Below are 23,533 nucleotides of genomic sequence, written 5' to 3' on the forward strand. Positions count from 1 at the left end.
TCAATTTGACATCAGTGGTTCAATTATAGTTAAATAAAGTTATTTTACTTTTCTTTGCGCACAAAAAGTATTCCTGTAGCTTCATATAATTACGGTTGAACCACTGATGTCACATGGACTATTTTAATAATGTCCTTACTACATTTCTGTGACTTGATATGGGTAGGACCTTTGCTGTCTATGGAGGATCAGAAAGCTCTTGGATTTCATCAGAAATGTGTTCTGATGATGAACCAGAGGTCTTACGGGTTTGGAACAACATGAGGGTAAGTAATTAATGACAGAATTTTATTTTTTTGTGAACTAACCCTTTAATGACATGTTTTTATCTTTGGTCTAATTTGGCAAGCAACGGTTAATGCTTATTATTTTAAATGTTATTTTTGATGAATTTTGTATGTTTGTAAGTGTCCACAGTTCAGTGGCTAAAATTTATGTAACAAGTTGTCATTTGCAAAGTATGGTTGAATTGCAGTTATGGTCAAATATGGCAAATAAAAGTGTAATTAAAATACTGTGTTTTGTTTGTCATTTAATTTTGTTATATTTATTGTAAAGTACAATGGTAAATACAATTAAAAATATATAAGTAAAAAAAAAAAAGTAAATATAGGATATTTGTATATACAAAATATAAATTAAATCTACTCATTTTTTTTGTTTCGGATTTACTATTGAATTACTGTTGCATTGCATAAAGATTTTAATTATATTTACTCAGTTTTATTTAAAAGATTAATTAGTTGAATCTACTTAATTTTTTTAGTTACATTTACTTGATTCTTAAAGTATATTTCAATGATTTCACAACTTTTAAATTTACTTAATATTTTTCAGTGTAAAAATGTTTCACCAAAAAAAATGAGTAGATCATTGTAAAAGTTTTTAGAGTGTGTGGTCTACTGGAAATTGGTCACCTTCTATTGGTGGCTTGTTAAATCGTAATTGAATAGGTCCCAAAACACACCACAGAAAACGTTTTTTAATGGTTTTAATAGTTAAAAGTTGATGGTTTGTAATGTTTGCAATGGTATTTGAAGTGGAAACCATTATCATTTCTGTGATGGTTTCTATTGTTTTTTTGTTTTGTTTTGTTTTGTTTTCAGGAGGGAAATAATATATTGTTCACTCAGTGAACCGTTTGCAAAAATCATGACTTTGACTTGAATGTAAAAGGAATTGCCCAGTTAACAAAATGAATATATCAAGCAATATTCCATATGAGGATTTTTTTTGTGTGTCAAAGCAAAGTCACAAAGCAAACATGCCACACAAACACTGTGCAGCGACAGAGCGTTCAGGCATCTAAGGCTAATCATTAGTGATGTCAGAACATAGAATTTCTGGGAGATTAAGGGGCAAAAAACAATTACAGTCCGTTCTGAACACACTGTGATGTACAATTGTTTTTAAGCAATAATTAAAGCCAAATAAAAGACAGATCCTAAAACACTTGAATTCAATGGCCATAAATTATATAGGGCAATATAACAGCAACTGGAAAAAAAACACTACCTTTCAATAGTTCGGGGTCAGTAAGAAATTAATGCTTTTATTCAGCAAAGACACATTAAATATATCAATAATAATAATAATGTTTCTTGAGAAGCAAATCAGCATATTAGAATGATTTTTGAAGGATCATGTGACACTGAAGACTATTAAATATATATTTTACAATATACTCAAAAAGCAAACAGTTGTTTAAATAGTAAAATATTTCACAATATTAGTTTTTACTGTATATTTGATCAAATAAGTGCAGCCTTAGTGATTATATTACAATAGATAGATTAAACGACCAAATTAGAAAGATACAAATGTGTTTTTATCTAACGTAACTGCCCACAATGCACACTTTGAACTTTGTCTGTAAAATAAACCTGCCATGGACTTACATTAAATCCCACCCACCTCATTCCATGTCTGGTTTTCTGGTCGCCCCACAAAACACTCAAAGAAGTGCCAGAAACGTGAGTGATAACAAAACATGTTGGAGGCGGAGCTGTTTGCCCTGTCGTCTTAGTCAAAAACATGTAAAGGTTATAGAGGCCCCACACACCCACCGGCCCCAGCTAATCCTTGGCCTACTTTTCCCAGGATGTCGGCATATCATGGTGTGGGGAAAGTGTGTTTTGAAAACTGAGACATGAGGCTTTCCTAGAATTCACTTTCCTGGAAATCCCCAGAAGTCATGGCTTTATTTATCAATCCATTGTGGTTTTACAGGTCACTCCACACCTACCAGAATAATGTGCATCCATTAGAAAATTGGTCTTATTTATAAGCACATTCACATGTGAAATAAGGCCTTTAGGTTCACATTTACAGCTGCCTTTGTGTCGGTATTTAGCAGAAGCCATTTTCACCCTGGGCCTCATGTGCTGCAGATCTCTGGGAAAAGGAATTGACCCTTGATCTTCTCATCTGCTGAAACTTAGCGCCTGTGTTTTATCCTAACTTTACTTTACTGAAGCTATGAACTGTTTTATTCTTTTGGAGCTCTACATGGAAAAACACAACTACAGTCAACAGGTGAAATCTTCAAATTGTTTATTTCAAGTTAGGTTTACACACAATTAGATTAATTAATCAATCAGAATGTACAAAAACATATTATAAATTCTTTACAAATGAACAGCTGACTTAGTACACAGCAAAGAAAGCCAATTATCAACCAAAGATCTCGATTCAAAAAAATAAATAAAACATTTCTTTATATACAATACTGCATACTTCAAAATACAAATGCAATAATAAACATATTTACATATATTATTTACACGTTCACATTGAAAATGTAAAACAGTTGTCAGTTTTTTGTAATAAAAATTAAGAACATTTTTTGACATCCTGAAAAGTATCTGGCATGAATCATCCACATTTTCACTGCAGTAAAATCACAGGAATCATTGGCTGATATAAAGACCTTTATCATAGTGAAAGAGGAGTAACCTCATTATCAATACTGCATATGAGAAAGCAGCCAGATATCGAGCTGCTGTTGCACAAAGTCTTTTTATCGTGAGCTTCCAGTTTCAGAAGTAACATTGACCATTTTGGCACAAAATTAAGCACTCGATGAGTGCAAATTGTGTAAACAACGGCATAAAACATTGGCAAAACCAACTTTGCACTGCTCATGACAGTAAATGGTCCATTTTTGCCTAAATGTAAATGTACTGCATCTTTAATTAATTAACATGTGAATTAAATTACATAAATGTGACCAGTGTTGCCAAGTCCATGGTTTTCCCGCAGAATTGGGCTACTTTAACACTGTTGCCGCGGGTTGTTTTTCATGTCCACGGGTTGAAGCGACCCCAATAATGTAACATTTAGCCCCTGGGATGCTAATTTTACCAGGGGAATCCTGCCAAAAAAATGTGTATTTTACCCCCCAGATTGCGATTTTTAGTGGGGGATCCCCCTTATACTTAGTAGTTTTGAGTAGCAATTGGGCGGGTTTTGTTGTGAAAACCTGGCAACCCTGAATGTGACCCTGGCTATGAAAACCCAGCAAATTATTTGTGATTTACTGTTGTCTACATAAAATCATCCCTTATAAGGTAGACCACATTCTCTAAAAATATGACCTTGATATCTTTAATATTGACTGAGTAAGGTCAAAGATTGAAATCACAATAAAATTACTGACTGAAATCAACCTTTGAGGCTTATGTCATAATTAGATTTTGAGACTTTAGCCTGGATTTCAAATTACGTCACAAATGTTCTAAAAAAAAAAAGTTTTTTGATCCCTGCAAAAAAAAAAAAAACTAAAACAAAATTTAAACACAATATTTACAATAACATTATCATTGACATCTCATGAGAATAAAACCTTGATCTTTAAGTGCTGTTAAAATATATCATTATTCATCATTTGTGTATTATTTATATTAAGTGAAGTGCTAAGCAGCCTTGATAAGCTGAGGTTGTTGTTGTCTGAGGTTTCTTTGTTTCTGTTTTTTTTTCTTCTCGCATCTGCTCTAAACCGTCAGCTCTTGATTGTTTTTTTTTTTGTTTGTTTTTTGCATCAAATGCCTTGTGTGAAAAGGCTGTTTGTATCTGTTCTCCAGATTTCTTTACTGAAGAACTGACCTCCAAGTAGGGAAGACATCAAATATGGCTATTGTGTTGAAACGTTGTCAGTTTTGGCATGGACCTCAATGTTGTTATCATATTTCATCATCAATACTCACAATCTGTCTCTGTGAAAACCAAATAAGACCATCATTATTAGACACAGCAATTACCTTATACACCAGAAGGCTTAATAGTAAACCGATAAAGTTAACAATACTCCAAGACATTAGCTAAGACTAATATGCTAACATAAATATAGTGTTGTTGTGTAATGAGTATATATTTTTTTATGAAGTATATCGTACCTGTGGGTAAAAATAGCCTTCAGAACTACCGTTTCTGCATAGATGCACCTGGTCCTCTGTGGTCTTTTGATAAACCGGGTTGTCAAAATGGATGCTGTTGGTATTTTTCTGACGCCACTTTTTCCATAACAGCACAGCGCCACCCACAACCAAACACAGGATTGCTTTAAAAAGATGAGACATGTTAGAATGAGAGTCTTGAGGAGACAGAATAGATAAGAGAAGTATAATTGCTATTACAAAACTATATGAGCTGCTTTGCTGTCTAGGCATCATGGAACCTCATCAGTGACTGATTTGGGACATTATACATTGTCAGCAACACCGTACACCACCCAAACAGCTCAGAACTGATTTTAAGAGTTTGCCATTAGCATATTGGTAAGATACAACCAATACCTAATGAATAGAACCAAGTACCATTCTACATTTGATCCTTTTCAGTATTCACTTGGATGTATGTCACAAATACGTAAAAGATCCATCGTTACTTCGGGTTACATTGTGACTTTTAAATTGCCGACCTCTTGGAACAGCATTTGTGTACATAATACCTTAAAGGGATTAGCTGAAGCTAGAGATTATGGTTTATCAAGTTTTAAATATGGATATTTTTCCTCACACAAACATGTACTTTTTTTGATGGATGGATGCACTTTATTGGACTTCTATTGGACTAGTGAATCTCAACAGCCACTCACTGCCATTATAAAGCTTGTATGCTTCTGACAGAAGAAAGTCATACACAGCTAGAATGGCTTGAAGGTGAGTAAATCATGGGGTAATGAGGTGATGTTAGGTGAACAATCCATTTAAAATTCTCTTGGATCACAACACATTTATACATGCTTGTTTAAGCATTTGCATTGAGGAACTCACCTAGAGGAAGCAAAATGTACAAAGCCAAGGGTGTGGAAGATGATGCTTTCGACAGAGCATTAACATTACTGTTGTGGTCATCTAAGGAGAAATAATGAAAATTGTAAAACAGATTTCACACATTTCAGTAAAACCGTAAGATCATCTTGGAGGGTTCAGGAATCTCTAGGACAGGGATCCTCAAATCTGGCCCACAATATCCACTTTCCTGAAAAGTTTAGCTCTAACCCTCATCCAACACACCTGAGCATGCTAATCAATGTCTTCAGGATCATCTGAAATTCACAAGTAGGTGAGTTTGATCAGGGTTGGAGCAAAACTCTACAGCGCATTGACCCTCAAGGGCAAGATCTGAAGAATCCTGCTCTAGAGTCTTGAGATTAGGTTTGGGGCTTGGGTTTGCCAGGAAAATGAGAAGGCCGGGACAGATGGTAATGTCTGGGTGGATAAAGCAAGACGTACCTGTCTGGGTGGATAAAGGAAGTGTAGTTGTGGTTTGGGAAGGCTTGATTGGGGCAGCTTGAGTGGGTCGATTAGGGATCACAGGAGCAGGAGTAGATGAAGGTTGCACATTGGTAGTGGAAGGGCCAGCAGGTTTGGGTGTTGTCTTTAAAGGCACTTGAGGACGACTAGTTGTAACAATTTCAGGCTTGACAGGAGGTTTTGTAGTCACTACAGCTGTTCAAAACAAAGCAAACGTTATAGATGTAGAAATCAGCAGGAATTACATTACATCCATGCCTCAACAACAAGCCCCAAATCTGACTTGCCTTGAACACATTTTCGCATGTCACTGGCCAACATCATGTTGTCTGGGCAAGCACAAGTGTACTTGGGTGAGAATCTGTTGATTTGAGGGGCAGCCAGGCACAGAAATTCACATCCACCATTGTTGACCCTGCACCAGTTGGTTCCTGGAAAGACATCCAGAATACGTTCAGAAATACACTGAAGACTATTTCGCATTTTGGATGGAAAATCAATTAGTTGAAAGGTACAGTCAAATGTGGCTGACATACCACTCGGTTGCTTGAGGTTGTGGTACAAGACGATGTCCTCTGGGGACGAAAGGTGTTCGGCCACTTTTGTGATGTCGCTTCCAGTCACACGATTCGCACTTAGAATTGCGTTATTGCTCACATCTGTCCAAAACACTTTCTCCTAGAAATGACAATGGCGAATTCTTGAGTGAACATTCAGACAACCTAGAGGTCTTCAACCCTGTTTCTGGGGACCCGCTCTCCCGAAAACTTTAGCTACAACCCTAATCAAACACACCTGAAGTGGCCAATCAAGCTCCTTAAAACTGCTTGAAAATTGCAGGCAGGTGTGCTGAAGCAGGTTGGAAATAAACTTTTCAGGACAGTGGGTCCCTAGGAGCAGGGTTGAAGACCCCTGAGATAACCACCTAAACAAGGTCTTCCAAAAACAAGTTGAAAAGGAGTTTGAAAGTGCTACCTCAAAAACAGTGAGACCCAGAGGGTGGGCAAGTTTGCCCTGGTCAATGATCAGAGTACGCCGACCATCTCCCTGCACGCTGATGCTGGAGAGGGTGTGCAGTTTGGAGTCGACCCAGTACAGACGCTGGTTCAAAAGGTCTAGGCATGGGACAAGACAAGAAAGTGGGTCAGACCAAAGTTACACTGTGGACCAGGGGTCTCCAAACTTGGTCCTGAAGGGCCGGTGTCCTGCAGAGTTTAGCTATACATCTGAACCAGCTAATCCAGGTCTTACTAGGCATGCAAGAAACTTCTAGGCAGGTGTGTTGAGGCAGGTTCTAACTAAACTCTGAAGAACACTGGCCCTCCAGAACTGAGTTGTGGACAGTTATGTAAGTGGACACGTTCATACCAAGGGTTATTCCGTTGGGCCAGACAATGTTATCTGTAACCAGGGCATAGCGGTCCCCTCCATTAAGTCCACCTCTCTCGATCTTAGCTGGTGTGCCCCAGTCAGTCCAGAACATGAAGCTACAACATATCAGAGAAGATTTAACATAGTAAACCACTTGCCCATGTAGTTTATCCCTACTTTTTAAAGTTTCTAGGACTTGGCATACTTCTTAATAGGATCGACCACAATTGCACGTGGCTTGGCCAGGTTTTCTTTGAAGAGAGTCTTGCGTCTGCTCCCATCCGCTGTTGCTACAGAGATGGCGCCTTTGATACTGTCAGTCCAGTAGATGTTTCCGTGGATCCAGTCGAAGGCGATGCCTTCCGGTGCATCTAAGTCACTGCCAATCACAACACTGTGTTGGGAGGAGTTGTCTGCTGTATCCATTGGTGCTCTGGGAAATAAAGGCAAGATGTGACACTAGGCACCGGTCAGTTGGGAAAGAAGCAATTGATCCTCAGAGACCCAAGACTGATCATGACTCCAAAGATTTACCTGTAGATCTTTTTGAGGGATAAATCCGACCAGTAGATCTCCCTGGAAGCAACATTCATATCCAGTGCCACAACGTTCTTCAGGCGGGGAATGACACGTGTATACTCGCTACGATCCAGAGTCATCTTCCTTACCTCGTGGCGATTGGTGAAAAACAGGTAGGCAATGGTTCCTGTAGAACCATGTTTGTGAGTATGAGTTTATCAGCATGCAATTATGGGATATTACTATTTGGAAGCTTAAAAGCTGTACCAATAGCTTTGCAAGCCTTGCTGGCTGGGTCCATCTGGTAGCCATCCTCGCACTCACACTTGTAACTACCTATCTGGTTGACGCAGATTTGGCTGCAGGTGTCTGGGTTGGCACACTCATCAATGTCTGAAGAAATCAAACAAGCATGTGGGTTTGGAGTTGAACGGTCATTTTGTTGCTTCAGAACCAATGAATTATGACAGGCAGCAAAAGCATGGACTTGAAGCATGAACTCTAACCTTATTTTTAGATCAGAAAAAGCAAATAAGTTTAAAGTCCAAATGAAATGAATGAAATCAGTCTTTGAACTGGCTCTGCACCAAGGTCTGTGAAACGTACTATGACCAGACATCCAGATGATTCAGTATGGGAACCAAATTCAGTTTTGTACCTTCACAGCGTCTCTTGTCCGCCAATTGAAAGCCAGTGGGACACAGGCACTCGTAACCAATCTTCAGGTCATTACAGATATGAGAGCAACCCCCGTTGTTGTAAAGACATTCGTTAGAATCTGTGAATTTAAAAAACACATACTTTAGCACAGGTTGATTTTTGACAAAATTCTAGGCAAGTCACCTCCTTGAATGCAGTGTTTATTTACCACATTCCCGTAATGGCTCGTCGGACCAATCCCTGCAGTCCCGTTGTTTGTTGCAAACTTTTTCCATGCTGATGCATTCACCACTGCGGCACTTAAACCTGTGTGGCGGCTCACAATGGGTTGCTAAAAATCAGAAAGGAGAACTATAAGTTTCACACCTAAAGCATATATTTTGCATATCAGTTGAATAAAGGGCATAATACGTATGGTTTACCATTAACACAGCCCAGCTCATCACTCATATCTTTGCAGTCATATACGTGGTTGCACTGCCGGCTGCCATGAATGCAAGATCTGTCACCACATTGGAACTCATCCGGTCGGCATGTGGGCAAGGCTGTTCGTAGGGAAAACAAAAAATAGTTCGTCATGAGGCTAAAATGGCTACTGATGAGAAAACCGTTATCAGTTATCTGCCGTGACTTTCGACGACAGTCCAATTTATCAATTCCTTGGTTTCTATTTCTGCTGTGTAGCCCCACCCACGTAAAATCTCACTGGTGTATAATGCTTCTCACACTAACTGTACAACAATTTATTTGTAGTGCAAATTCGTATTTATCCGTGAAGAAGAAATTGTTGAATAAAGTCGTTATTTTTGTTTTCTTTGTGAACAAATAGTATTCTTGTAGCTTCATAACATTAAGGTTGAACCACTGATGTCACATGGACTATTTTAACGATGTTCTGACTACCTTTCTGGACACTGAACATGGTTACGTTGCTGTCTGTGCAGGGTCAGAAAGCTCTCAGATTTCATCGAAAATATCTTAATTTGTGTTCCGAAGATGAATGAAGGTCAATAGCAGAAAGAACTGGCAAATGTAAAATCAACAATTCTTACAGCAGTTTTTCTCATCAGAGCGATCCAAGCAATCTTCTCCCCCATCGCATTTCCAGCTACTGTGTATGCATTCCCCACTGCCGCAATGGAATTCCATAGAGGTGCAAGGGTTTTTGGTGGGTTTAGGAGTTCCTGCACTGCATTTCTGAGGTAATTCGTCTGAGCCGTCGGCACAGTCGGCATCTCCATCACAGACCCACAGTCGAGGCACACACTGTGCGTTGTTGCACCTGAAGGAGCCAGCGCTACACGTGGTGGGCGGACAGGAGACTTCATCACTGCCGTCATCACAGTCTCTCTCATCATCGCACACAAATGCGGCAGTCACACACTGGCCGCTGCCACAGCGAAATTCGCCATTCAGACACTGCCGAGGAGCTGTAAGAGGTGATGGAAATTTAAACACACATGCACACTGGCAGCATAAAGAAGAAATACATGACTTCAAGATGTCACTCACCACAGCCTTCCTCATCCGCACCATTCTCACAGTCCGCTTTGCCATCACACTTCCAGCTCTTTGGCACACACTGGTTTAGTCGCCCACCACAGCTGAATTCACTCGGTCTGCAGGTTTTGGCCACTAAAAACAGACACGGACAAGAGGAACTTGTTGAAAAAAAGTTATTATTTTTGTTTTCTTTGCATGAAAAGTATTCTCGTAGCTTCATAAAATTACGCTTGAACCACTGATGTCACATGGACTAGTTTAACAATGTCCTTACTATCTTTCTGGGCCTCAAACTTGTCAGTTGCATTGCTGTATGCAGGGTTAGAAAGCTCTCGGATTTAATCAAAAATATCTTAATTTGTGTTTCGAAGATGAACGAAGGTCTTACAGGTTTGAAACGACATGAGGGTGAGTAATTAATAACAGAATTTCCATTTCCAAATAATTTTCGCCTTATTGATATCAGACAGAATTTTAATATCAGTGATGGCCTACTTTTGAATACATTTCATTCAGCTTCCAATGAGAATGTAGAATGGTCAACTATGGATTAACACAGTTAACCACATTTAAATCATTTGCAAATAGTATTAATAATGTTACATTAACACTTACAGCAGGCAGCAGGAAGTTCATCAGTGCCGTCACCACAGTCATCAGTTTCATCACATACCCATCTCGATGTGATACACTTTCCATTGCCACACTGATACTGCCGTGGTCCACAAGTTAAAACATCTGTAAGATGGAGACATAAGTGATGCTTCACGTAAGTGACACTTTATTTAATACCTTAAGCATGTTATTTTACTGATTTGAGGTCACAGAGATAACTTGAGGGCGAATCAGTTTTTTTTTTTACCTTATCATCTTCCTTAGCCCTAACATCTAAGCATATCACTGTACACAATCTAGTGCTAACAGTATTAACAATGTTATCTTGGTCTACCTACGTATGATTTACTGATTGTGACACGTATGGACAAAGATGGTGTCAAGTTTTTCCTGTTTTGTAATCTGAAAGAGAATGTATGGCAATGCCCGTAAGAGCAGGTCTTCTGGCTCTTAATTAAGGATGACGCTTGCTGTGAGTAACATGACACCAACGATCATAAAGACAGCTCTGCATCATTTTAAAATGATATGGTCATACACAAACAGAAAGAAACATGCTCTTGACATTGGCTGGATGCAACAATGGCTGACTTCTAATCTATTGAAAGTAGTAGTAAACCTTTAAACGGGTCTTATTATCCAAAAATCACTTTTATAAGGTATTTGAATACAACTGTGTGGCCGCAGTGTGTAAAAACAACCTGCCTATAATGGTAAAAATCCACTCACTCATTTTATTATAATCCAAACAGTCTCTCTGAACATGCGATTCTAGATTTCTCCCTACATACACTTCATCGTAGGGAGAAATCCCATCCATTTGTGATGATCTCTGCCCTATTAGCATAGACATAGCCCTGATTGAGAAGCAGCAGTCTGCCATTACTGGAGATATACAATGTCAGCGCCAAAGAGGCATTACAAGTTGTTGTGCTTTCTAATGCACCAACGAACATAGGAGTCTCCAAAAACTCCCTCCATCTGAGCCGCTGAGGACACTGTGGTTAAATTTAATTTTCGAAGGAAATGTCTCGGAAAAACATCAGTAGGAATAACAGCATTTTAAATAAACAGCGTTATTAACAAGTAATCAAACAAATTATTGTTTCCCCTGTTACAATGCCATTACCGTTACTGACAATAAAATGCAGCGTAACTGTCTATAATTTTCATGTTGCATTCTTCTTCTAAGGTAAATTTTATTGTAAATGAGAACTGGTTCTCAACTACCTGGTTAAATAATGGTTATCATTATTATTATTATTAAATTCTAGCTTATTCCTCTCAGCATGTCTTTTACCAGAAATAAAAAGTAGCAGAGATGAGCAAAGTAAATGTTCACGTTTGTTTAGGTGATGTGGGCATTCCCTTATGAAAATTAACCATGGTTTTATTATAGTAAAAGTGTAGTAATCATGGTTTTTGGCACATTGATTACCATTGGTATAAGCATAGTTTTATTACAAATACCATTAAACTATATGGTTAGTGTAGCAAGACCATGGTTAATTTGTGGTTACCATGGTTTAACTGCAGGAACCATGTTTTGTTTTTGTTTTCTTTGTAGTAAAACCATGGTTAATTTTTATAAGGGTTCACCTGCATGTCTGCGCGTTTAAAACTTGAAAAGTGGAGCCACTTGTAGGCGATCACAGTAGAGATAATGAGTTTAGACAGGAAAAACTGGAGCTTGCGTTGGTATAATATGGATTACTTTATCTAAGAATATTTTGTTTTCTAACTTCATTGAAAAGTAGACATTTCAAGCTTTCTATACATATATTTCTCATGTCTGTGAGGCACATATCCGCGGAGATTCAGGTTGTTTTATTTATCATTTATTAAAACAGACACTTGCCGCCACCTACTGGATGTTTTATTATTGATATTATATTTATTTATCCATGACAAGCCTAAACCAGCAGAAAAACACATTCAGCAAAATATTAATTACTATTATCAACAACAAAAAAAACCTTAAAAATTTTTTTTGTCAATATCAATCAAGGGGCATCATTTCGTGTCCATTGGTTTAACCTACATTGGGAAGACCAAATGTTCCCACAAAAAAAGGGTAAAACTTTTGACATTTCAGGCCCCACAAGGAAAACAGAAATAAAGTCCAACACTTGAATTTGTCGAGCTCATAGTCACAAGTGGGACTTACAAAATTTGTGATAGCATGCGAAAGCACCATGAGACCAGTGGTTATTTTTAATCGCACCGTGTTCCCCGTCTGTATAATTCATAAACATGCATTTATTATGCACAGTACAATCAGATGGCTGACTTTTAGATGTTTCCAGTTCGAATTTATACGGCTGAACACTGCTACTGAGAGTATGAGACATGTTTTTGTGTGTGAGATTGTCCTGTTTCATTTTTGCAGGCTCTTGAAGCTCTGCCCTCTTCTGAAAAGGGGGCTGGGAGCACCAGCTCATTCGCATTTAAAGAGACAAATACAAAAACAGCGCATTTTGGCTTATACCCTAAAAGTGGCAATTTTAACTAGCTATAAAAATTTAGGTATTTTGAGCTAAAACGTCACGTATACACTCTGGGGACATCAGAGACTTATTTTACATCTTGTGCAAAGGGGCATAATAGGTCACCTTTAAACTGATAATTAAACAAAGATACTTAAAGACATTGCTCCTAACCACCCACTGTTAAGGCCCATTCAAACCAGGTACAGCAACTATAAAAATAAATATATTAGCGTCCACACCAGCGGATGATATCATCTGTTTATTCTAAGCGCACACTTGTCTTCCGCTTTAAATTCTCAAGCTTGTTATAGCAGGATTGATTCTGATTTGGGGTCAATGTTTTTATCATTCATCAGCTGGAAAAAAAGTTCTGAAGTGATTACAACAATATAGTTTGTGCCATTATCGTTATAGCTGTGGTGTGGAGTAATATTATTAAGATAGATTTTTAGAACTATATCTTTATCTTATCTTTATGGTTATTGTCCTTGGCTTTAAGGCCCATTCACACTAAGAACGATAACTATAAACAAAACTATACGGTTGGTGCAGACAGCCTAGTGGTTAAAGCACTGACATATAGTGTAACTTCACTTTTGCCGACCCGAGTTCGAGTCCCGACTCGTGGTCCTTTGATCCCGTTCCCAACTCTCAACCCGTTAAAGCATGAAAAAGGTCACATCAGCGGACAATAGCGACGCTCATCTGCTGCTTATAGCAGAACTAATTCTGATTGGCTGTCCACGTTTTTATTGTTAATCAACTGGACAAAATCGTTCTTAAGGTGATTCCAATTATATAGTTTCTCTGTGCGGACTCTGCCGTTCTTTAATACTGAAAACGATTTTTATAACTATATCTTTCTAATACTAAACTATATCTCAGAGGTTGCCCTAGACTTCAACATTGTCTGTCATTTTGACGGACAGGGTCGTGAAAATTCCGTCATAATCTTTTATTACCCATCATTTTAATTTTCATATTTTAATTACAAAAACACATTTTTTTGTGTGTTTTGTTCACATTTTGGTTTTTAATCATGAATCTACAGGACGACATCGCAGTGTTTAAAAAATTTAAAACCAAAACAATATTCTTAAATCACAATCGATCTCTTGGTCTAAGCTGTTTTCAGTTGATGAATGGACATAGTGCGTCTTCCTTCCAATAAATAGCAATAGACTAGGCTTTGTGTTACTTTTGGCGTGATAGATCGTAGCTTCTGTGTACTCACGTATGCTTAATCAAACGCTCTGTAATAGTTATCGTCCTTGGTGTAAACAGACCTTTACTCAAGCAGAAGTGGAAGAGTCATGTGACGTTCATTAGTTAGTATTCATAGTTGTGAGGGGAATAATGATGTGTTGATAATGGCCTTTTGATGGCTTTAGCCTACGGCTCAATGGATCTGGGTCACCTATTTCTCTGAAAACTGACGCGAAAGTTGCTTTTATGCCAATTTTTTTTTTTTTTTTTACTAAAGAAATAGCAAAATCAGCACAACCTTAAGTGGCTTATTAATTTTGTAAGAAAAATAACTATTTATCTAATAACTTATTATTAGATAAATATTTGTAATATTTAAAATGAATCACCACAAAGTTCATTAGGCTTATAATTGGCTGTTGCCAAGCAATGTAGCAACTTCACACAATAATTCAGAAACATATTAACTTTATAGCGACCATTTTACAACACCTTCCAACCTGGCTCATCCAATCAGGATTCAGAGTTGTCTATCTTATAATGCAAATGTGAACATAAACTGATTAATGATTACACAAATGTAACATGTAAATAGGTCTTATCAGTATTTAAAGACAAACCTTCCGTTGATATAAAACCGTTTTTGACCTTGAGTTGGCATCATCTATTCAAAGAGTTTCCTGGTTTTCAAATGTCATGTTTTGCCATAACTTATTTTATATATAAATCAAGGAAATAAAGTTTTAAATAAAAATATTAGCATATTATACACATTGACAATTTACTGTCAAAACAGCCTGCTACTGGTGTCATACTAATCTAGGTACTAAATATACTAGTTTTGAACATTTACTCCATGTTGACCACTTCATGTCAATATAATTTCTTTAATCAGATACTTTTGCATGTTTTAATAAACAGAACTTAAATCATGCTGTAGTTAATCATATTGAAATTGTTATCCTAAATCAGTCAAAGTTGTGAAAAAATTAGAGGTTTTTTTTTTTTTTTTGCCAAATCTTCCATCCTTACTTCAAAGCACCATGTATTTTTCAGTTTGTACAGATGCACTTTGAGTTTGGCCACAGTATGCAACGTGGCTGTTTGCTTTTTTCTTGGACGTTTCTTCCACACACAGTGTGTCTGATTATCTAAACAGCCTACTATCAAGACATCTTCAGGGTGGAGAAAGATGCAGAGCAGCCAAGCCAAGGATGTTATGGAAAGTTTATCTGGTTTTTCCCATACTGCCTAACTAAAATGCATCATAACTGATAAAAGTCCTCAAGAAACCTTCTAAGCTACGAGAAGGTTATCTTCTCATGTAATGAAATATTTGTGGCGTATTGTGCTTGCTTCACTAGAACCTGCATGACATCATCTGCACATGTAGATACCAGTTAAAAGAAAACAGAAGCATGTCATATCTCTCTACAATATATCTTTCACCTTTCTCATGTGTAAAAGATTAACCGTGTACAATAAAACCATCAGTGCTACCAGTCTATAAAACAATCTGTTTGACCATAAGAGTTAATCCAACATATGGGTGAACCTATCAAAATATTCTGGGGTGAAACATGATTTGGCACCCACACAGTAAAATAATTTCACTTTACTGAACCTAAAGTCAAATTGTGATTATTTTTAAACTGAATTTACAATCATCTTAATTTTAAATTAATTATTTATAAGCATAATCTATAGAGATCAGAAGCCTAACTACAGTTACACCCAAACATACACCTCCATCACTATTGAAGATTAAGTTCTACATGTTTTTATTGTTTTTCATATATTTTTCTAACTTTTTTTCTCAAACAATAGCAATGCTATTCAACTTTTTATCTACACCGGTACCAATCCAGCAAGACTCAGACATGCCAAACCAACACTGAGAGACCAAACAACATAAACATAGAAACTATGTTCATTTAAACCTCTATTTTTCTTGTCTGTGAACATGAGTAACGTGCCTTTCTGGTAGAAAAATAAGTTTGCATGGGAAGCCAGTTCCTCATGCCATGGATCTACGCTACTGTCCTTGTGACATCATACACTGCAAATGATTTAGAACTTCTGGGAAAGGCATGTGTGCGAAAATACCGGGGAATGGGGCCCCTATAGCAGACACATGGATTGTATAGACACATGTGGTTACTGTAAGGCAATACTAGTGGAGAATTCATTCATGTTGAGCAAAACAGAAGTGAACAATGCAATGGTTTGCGTTCTGTAGAATAACAAATAACGGCTTTAAAATACAACTTTTAGCAAGATAATAACACACATGCGTATTAAAATAATTAGAATATACTTCCATAAACATTTTAGAAGGCATAAGCGCGAGGGAATTCATTAATGCAGAATGTTACATATGGATACATTGCCTACATATATATATATATATATATATATATATATATATATATAATTTGTATAGATCAAATAAGCCACGTTTTAAATTACAACATCACTTACACACGTTAAGCGTGACTGAATGTTATCCTAATGTCACTTAACACGTGCATGATACCGAAAACAATCTCTATATGGGTTAAAATGCATTTATGTACTAATTAAAAAATGGCTACGCTCATTAAAGAATCATAGAGATAAAGTAAACTTGTTTACTCACCTGTTTGAACATGACAGAAGAAAGCAACTGCCAGTAAAAATACTAATGAGCTCTCCATAATCTCTCAATGAGCAGTTTAAACCCCCTCGCTTTTCTGCTTGCTGTGTTCTGGTTTTTATTGAGGATGCTTGTATGAAATAAAGAGTTCTGATAAAGCAGATGGACTCGTGTTAATTTGACGCAGTGGGGAAATGTATAGCGTTAATTTAGGAGCGGTGAACCCAGATATTTGTGTTGTGGTGGTTGAACTTGAGCCATTCGAATTTGAATGGGTGCGTAGAGTGGGCGGGGCTTCGTGACGCGGGACGGAATTCGGTGGTGTGATTTAAGAATTGCACAATCGGGGGCGTGGCCAACCGCAGTCCACGCCCATCCCAAACAATTCTACTCTACAAGTTTCTAGGTAGAAGAGGGGTAGGAAATCTTGAGCGATTACCTCTTATCATTTATGGCAGGGGAAACAATAATAATGCGAAAAATGAGATGAATGATCTGATAAGCATAAACCTGATATATCTAGACGAGATTGCTGCTTCTCTACCCTGTCAAACTACCTCTCAAGGCTGTCAGAAGTCATAAAACTAAATTATATCCGTATTTCTGTGACCTTGACTGATCTGAAATACTATACCTTAATGCTCGTGTGTAGAAACAGAGTAAAGGAAAGCCGCAGTCATTAGTTATCTGTCAGAGAGTTCAAAATCATATTCATGATTATTATACAGATTATGTAGGATAGAAATATAAAAGTAAAAAACAAGCAACACTTTTATTTTGATTCCTGTAAGTGATATTTTCCATAAAATAATTAAATAAAGGAACAGTTTTTACTTATCTCATGGTTTATAAATACTGGGGACACATTATCAAATGTTTAACTGGACAAATTAGCAGCAATGTAAAAACACTGTGAAAAAAAAGGACTCCATGTGTAACCTTGAACTAGTAGCCCAAACGTCATCAGAACACAATCTTCTTAAACCAGCACTGGGACATCAACAAAAATATTTCAGAGTCGTCCTGTCGTTTTTCCTGAAAAGATTTTTAGGAATTTCATGATGTTGTAAGCTTTATATGTAGATGGTAATTGAGGTTAAGATTTCCACGACAGCAGGCATGTTACGTTCCTGAAAGCAGATCATATAATATAAACAGACCTTCCCTGACTTTGCTACAAGGGGAAAAATATTTGCGAGTTGGAGCTGGAGGCCCCTTGAACCAGTTCTGCTAAATTCTGTGTTTGTCTTCCATGGGAATCACGCACAGCGCTTCAGATCAAAGGAGTACAAACACTGTAGTGTCTTCACAGTGGCAGCCTATCTGCAAATGAACATGTCATAAAGTTAGAATGAGAATATGAGTAGAGGCTTTTTAAAGAAGTCTCTAATGCTCTCACAGGCTGCATTTGATTGGTAGAGTAAAAACAGTAATATTATAAAATATTATTGCTATTTAAAATAACTGTTTTTGAATATTTGAATGTATTTTTAAAATGTAATTCTACATTTCCTGTGATGCAAAGCTGAATTTTCAGCATCATTACTCTAGTCTTCAGTGTCACATGATCCTTCAGAAATAATTCTAATATGTCGATTTGCTTTTCAAGGAACATTTATCATTGTTATCAGTGTTGAAAACAGCATTTATTTGAAATAGAAAACTCTGCATCCATGCTAAATAAAAGTGTATGTCTTTTTGAAAAAAGAAACTGCAAGACAACAAGGATTTCTGCAAATAAAAAAGTCTACTGTTTGTGTGGAGGACAGGTGAGGTGAATGTTGTTATCTGTTATCTTTTAAAATGAAAGAAAAAAAAACTGCACCCCAATCGGAAACCGGATTTGTCACTCTGCCACCCATCACACACCTGAAGCTTCCCAACCTGTTCTAGCGAAGCTCTGTGAGTTGTTTGAACAAAACATGTCATTTGTACTTAGTTGGGTGTATAAGTGGGATTCTCAGATGTTTTGTGTTGCCTGTTGGTATGTACGCTAAACGCTAAAGAAAAATGAGGGGAAAACAACTCAGCTTAAGAAGCAATATCTTGTATCAGTAATTAACCCTTGAAATAGAAAGTAGGAGTACCTAAGTTGTGTTTTTACGCTTGTTTGAGAGTTTAATGTGTCCATTACGCTTCTGTGACTAAACAGACTATAGTTTGTTTATAGTAACAGCATTGCTTTTCTAAAAGATGTTGAGAACGCCTCCGTTTTGCCTGCTCACAATGAATATAAAGAAATTAAAATAACTGAATATATAACTAAAAAAACAAAGCATGTATTCCTCAAAAAAATATTTGGCGGCTGTGTAATGTAATCAGATTGATTCAGTCATATTAAGTAAAATATCTGACTTACACAAAAATGTAAATTACTTATAAAATGGATAGTTTCATTCCTCGATTCTAATTGGTCAGCAGCTGTGTTTTAGTCACGATAAAGCATGGCTGTGACCTCTTCACTCAATGGTTTTGTGTATCACTGGGCAACACCTTTAGCAACCACCCTTAGTAACATAAACAATCAATAATATAGCGTCAAAACTGTTCCATGTTTTATGTATTTCGGCAAAATTGACTTTGTTATTTATTTAATGAAGTATGAGTGACCCTATCATATATGGTGTTAAAGAAGAGTCTGTTTTTATTTGAGCTCCGAAGGATGAGGCATGTTACATTTAGAACATTCACCTCTTGCAGTTTACTGTCAGGAACTATTTTTTTTAGTGGAAGGACATCATTTAATGAACTTTAAAAAACAAACAAACAAAAGATATCAATACATACATTTTTGGTTTTAATATTTGTTATTCTTTGGTAACCGGTTTATAAAAGTAATAAGGTACTCGAGGCCGTGCTTTACTGTGAATAAGTCATGTCTGAAGGGTGTTGTTAGCCTCTCGTATCTTATTGCTTACTTATTACAGCTACACAGAATACTCAATTCTGACTGGTCAGTCACCACATTCCAAGGTATGTAAGGGATAATGTACATCCAGCCAGTTGTTATCGCAGAATAAAGCCAAACGCAAACGCAAAGCAGACTGAAGGGCTTTATTCTGCAATAACAACCGGCTGGATGTACATTATCCTGCTTATTACATGGGAGCTTGCCACAAAAGTAAATAATTAGACAGGAATTGATCTGAGTTGAAATATGTGAAAGCAAAGCTTCTGTAAAGAAAGCAGTTGCTGGCAAGTGGACATTTGATGGACATTTAAGGGATAAGGTGGAGTCATACCACATAATACACAACATTTCATCACATAAATAATTATGGCGATAAAAGCGATTAATTTAAGATGAAAATGTTTCAAAATCTTACCAGTTTGTTAGTTATCTTATAATCCATTACAGTGTACAAAACAATCGTCGCAAAATGGCAGTAGCTGCATTAGAATTAAATGAGAGAGCTAGTCTGCAATATCAGGATGACAAAGAATTTTACACATAATGATGAACTGAGTTTTAATTAGAGGTTGGCCGATGTATCGGTTTTGCCGATAGTTAATCGGCACCGATAACTGATTGGTGAACTTGTCGGTTATCGGCAAAAATCCATGCCGATAGTTTTTTCCGGGTTGGGTCCGTTGCTGGAGTGGATGAGAAGGTCGTCATTATACAGCAAAGTCTCTACAGTCTTTGTTGTACAGCAGGAACTGACAGCACGTGCTGTTTGTTTAGACACATGACACTGCGCGCTGCATAGAGCGGGACACTTCAAAGGCGGATTTAAAACATCCACAACAAAACCGTGTGTACAGTATACTGTAGTGCATGTTTTCATGTCATTACTAAGCCATGAATTTGTTGACTAGATACTGCATTAGTGGAGAAAGGACAGCAGTATACTTTTGCCCATTTGGTGATCAAATAAAGTCTTATAGACCACCACTTGAATTGAATGCAATGCGTCCAGTGTTTGATACAGAATAGCTGTGAGCTGTGAGTGAACCGTATTGGTCAATTAATCGGTATCGGCCAGTGTGGTCCAACGGTATCTGTAAAATCCAATAATCGGTCAACCTCTAGTTGTAATATTTTATTAGATAAACAAACACAAAGCTTCCACCACGAAAATTTTTTTTTTCCAGCAAGTGAACAGCGCAGACTGCAGGTAGTTACCTGGATGAGTTTGTGTTATTAGTTTTTATCGGTTGTTATCGGATAATAACATACCTTGGAATGTGGTGACTGACCAATCAGAATGGAGTATTCAACAGAGCTGTGTAATAATCCCCGATAATAATCGGTAAAAACTAATAACACGGGCTCATCTGGATAACTGCAGCCATGCTATTTGTTTGCTAAGAGCATTTTTTCTTCGTGAAAGCTTTGCGTTTGGTTAGCTAATAAAATATTAAAACTCAAATCAGTATTCTATGTGCAATTATTCAATTGTGTCATCCAGGTATCGCGGAGCCGATCTCTCTGGTTTAATACAAACACAGTTGCTGCCATTTTGTGATGATTTTAATGGCCTGTAAGATACCTAACAAACTGATAAGATTTTAAGAGTTTCATCTTAAATCAATGTCTTTTATCGCCATAATTATTGATGTGGTGACATGTCATCTAGTTTGAACTTGCCACTTGCTAGCAACTGCTTTCTTCACAGAAGCTTTGCGTTCAAATATTTAAACTCAAATAAACATTTTGTGGCAAGTGTAATAAGCAGGATAGTGTACATCCATAACACATTTGTTTAAGTTGCCTGACAAAACATTTCTATTGAACTCTCTTTGTTCCTTCTCTTGGAACAAACTCAGAATGAGGAGGTTTGATGACAAGTCATCGTCAGAGGGGGTGGGAGGTTAACAATAGTGTCTCTATGTTCTCAGAGTACCAGTGTCCTATAGTAAGAATGTGCAGGCGTTCCCTGCCACTAGTACATCTGAAATCAGTCAATGTTTTCAAAGCAAAAACCCACAAGATTTTGTCTGATCTCTTAACAGAGACAGAAATTACTGTTTTTGTGAATCATTCTCTTAAAACGTATCATGTTCACATATGTTAAAATCAAAAGGTGATATTTTGCGTATAGAAAAAGAGGGCTTTTATAAACCAATAAGATTTTTATGACAAACAAGCACATAGCTTACACAATTCTCAACATAGACTTTGTTTTCTTCATGCAAAATCTGATTTTTTTTCTTGCTTTATATTTCACAGTGAAACATGACCTGGACATTTTGTGTCATATAGGTGTTTAAGAGGAAGTGTTAAACGGATAAACTCATTTGCCACTCCTTAAATTGTCACCAGACTTTGCGTTACGGGTAACAGGTGGCCTTTGAGCAAGTCAGGCTATTTAGTTAGCATGTGCAAACATCAACTTAGACCTCGATCGGGCGCATATACAGTACAAATAAAATGTATTGACCTCCGCTGGTTTTAGCACATGCTATTGTGTTACAGCACAAAATCATGTATTTGACTAAGAACCATTCACATTTTTTAACACAAAGTAATCAGATATTGCGAAATTAATTACAATTATTTGTTAGTGCATAACTGAACACATAATGCGCCTTTTGTTGTGTGATTCACCGTAACGCCCAAGGGCAAATCTAGCTATGGTGTGACAAATTGTTTTCATGAATAACGGCAGTTAAATGATTGATAGATATAGATAAATCGATAGACAGACAGAACATAAAATAAAAAAGAACAAGAGAATGAACGATAGATGTACTGTTTTTTTTAAGCCTAAGCTTCTGTAACTCCTTCAGGGTTTCCGTAGGCCTCTCAACTGTTTCCATTATGGATCTTCCTGTCTGGCTACTTATTTTTGGAGTTCAGCCAGTTTTGGGTAGAGCTACGGTGTTTTTTTCATTTCATATTTTCTCATTCTGTGAATGTTGGTCTCCACTTTGCTCCAAGGCATATTTCACCCCCTTGGACATTTTCATCTGCTTTTTTTCATCAAGGGTCATATCACAGATTTGAATGGAATGCTTCTCGGTCTTGGTGGTGAAAAAGGAGCATTTATTTGAAATGTTCACAATGTATCGGACATCATAATAAAACAGGAACAGGCCAATCATGTAATTATATGACTTAACAAGAGTTCGTTATGTCAGGAGAGGTTTAGGTGTGTCAAAGCATAACGTTTATGTAATTAAGAGGTGTTTATAGGCACTGTCAAAATATTACTTAAAAAATTAGGAGAAAAAACAGTTACTAATACAATATTAACAAGATAAATGTGAATTTCTAAGGAACCAGCCAAAGGAAAAATGGTAAAAATCTGGTAACCCATAAATTCAAAAACATTGTTGGAGGACTATAGTAGTTCAGTATGTTTCTGACCCAGTCAGACTTGTTTAGTTTTAACTAACACTAACAGCACCACCTTGTGTTAAAAAAGAAACCCTGCACAATAAATACAAAAAACACCCTTCTCTTTCTCCCTTTCCAGTCAGCAACCACTATCAGCAGCCTTGCATTGTGACCTTAACATTTTGAATAACATTTTAATGTGATTGAGATTCTAATCTTATGTGACCTTCTTAGATGAGAAGGATGAGAGCTCTGTAGTTTACTTTAATCGTTTGGAGATTTGATTACTTAGAGTGACTTTTTTTTTTTTTTAGAGAGTGAGTACACTTAAAATATCTTTTAGCCATTTTGAATGGAAGCAATCAATCAATAAAGCAGAAAAAACTGAATTTTAAACCTGTGAATTAAGGACATTTTTGTGAATGGAGGAGAATTTGTTTGCCAGGATCAAACCGTATGTTAACAGTTTTCAGGTGTCCTATCATTTTTAATGAGA

General features: G+C 37.0%; 1 protein-coding gene across 1 annotated transcript; it reads right to left on the bottom strand.

Annotated features, from left to right (window-relative positions):
* Positions 1-4,011: 4,011 nt before the first annotated feature.
* ldlra (low density lipoprotein receptor a) lies at positions 4,012-17,006 on the bottom strand. The gene is made up of 18 exons (XM_051097627.1): positions 16,758-17,006; positions 10,425-10,547; positions 9,819-9,941; positions 9,359-9,736; positions 8,729-8,851; positions 8,515-8,637; positions 8,305-8,424; positions 7,914-8,039; positions 7,662-7,833; positions 7,333-7,560; positions 7,125-7,243; positions 6,732-6,871; positions 6,293-6,434; positions 6,044-6,187; positions 5,736-5,951; positions 5,274-5,354; positions 4,395-4,558; positions 4,012-4,214 (listed from the first exon to the last, which is right to left on the bottom strand). Exons 1-18 carry the CDS (start codon positions 16,813-16,815, stop codon positions 4,182-4,184), a joined length of 2,613 nt encoding a protein of 870 aa, XP_050953584.1. The 5' UTR covers positions 16,816-17,006; the 3' UTR covers positions 4,012-4,181.
* Between the last annotated feature and the right edge of the window lie 6,527 nt (positions 17,007-23,533).

Source organism: Labeo rohita, chromosome 3 (assembly GCF_022985175.1).
Source record: "Labeo rohita strain BAU-BD-2019 chromosome 3, IGBB_LRoh.1.0, whole genome shotgun sequence".
In the NCBI taxonomy this organism is placed as follows: Eukaryota; Metazoa; Chordata; class Actinopteri; order Cypriniformes; family Cyprinidae; genus Labeo; species Labeo rohita.

Bases quoted from the DNA above. Each gene is read 5' to 3' on its own strand.
- ldlra (XM_051097627.1), bottom strand. From the start codon at position 16,815: ATGGAGAGCTCATTAGTATTTTTACTGGCAGTTGCTTTCTTCTGTCAT. The intron at 5,952-6,043 runs GCAAGTCAGATT...TGTTTTGAACAG, and splicing joins CATGCGAAAATGTGTTCAAG to CTGTAGTGACTACAAAACCT. The intron at 4,215-4,394 runs GTACGATATACT...TGGTTTTCACAG, and splicing joins AAGGCTATTTTTACCCACAG to AGACAGATTGTGAGTATTGA.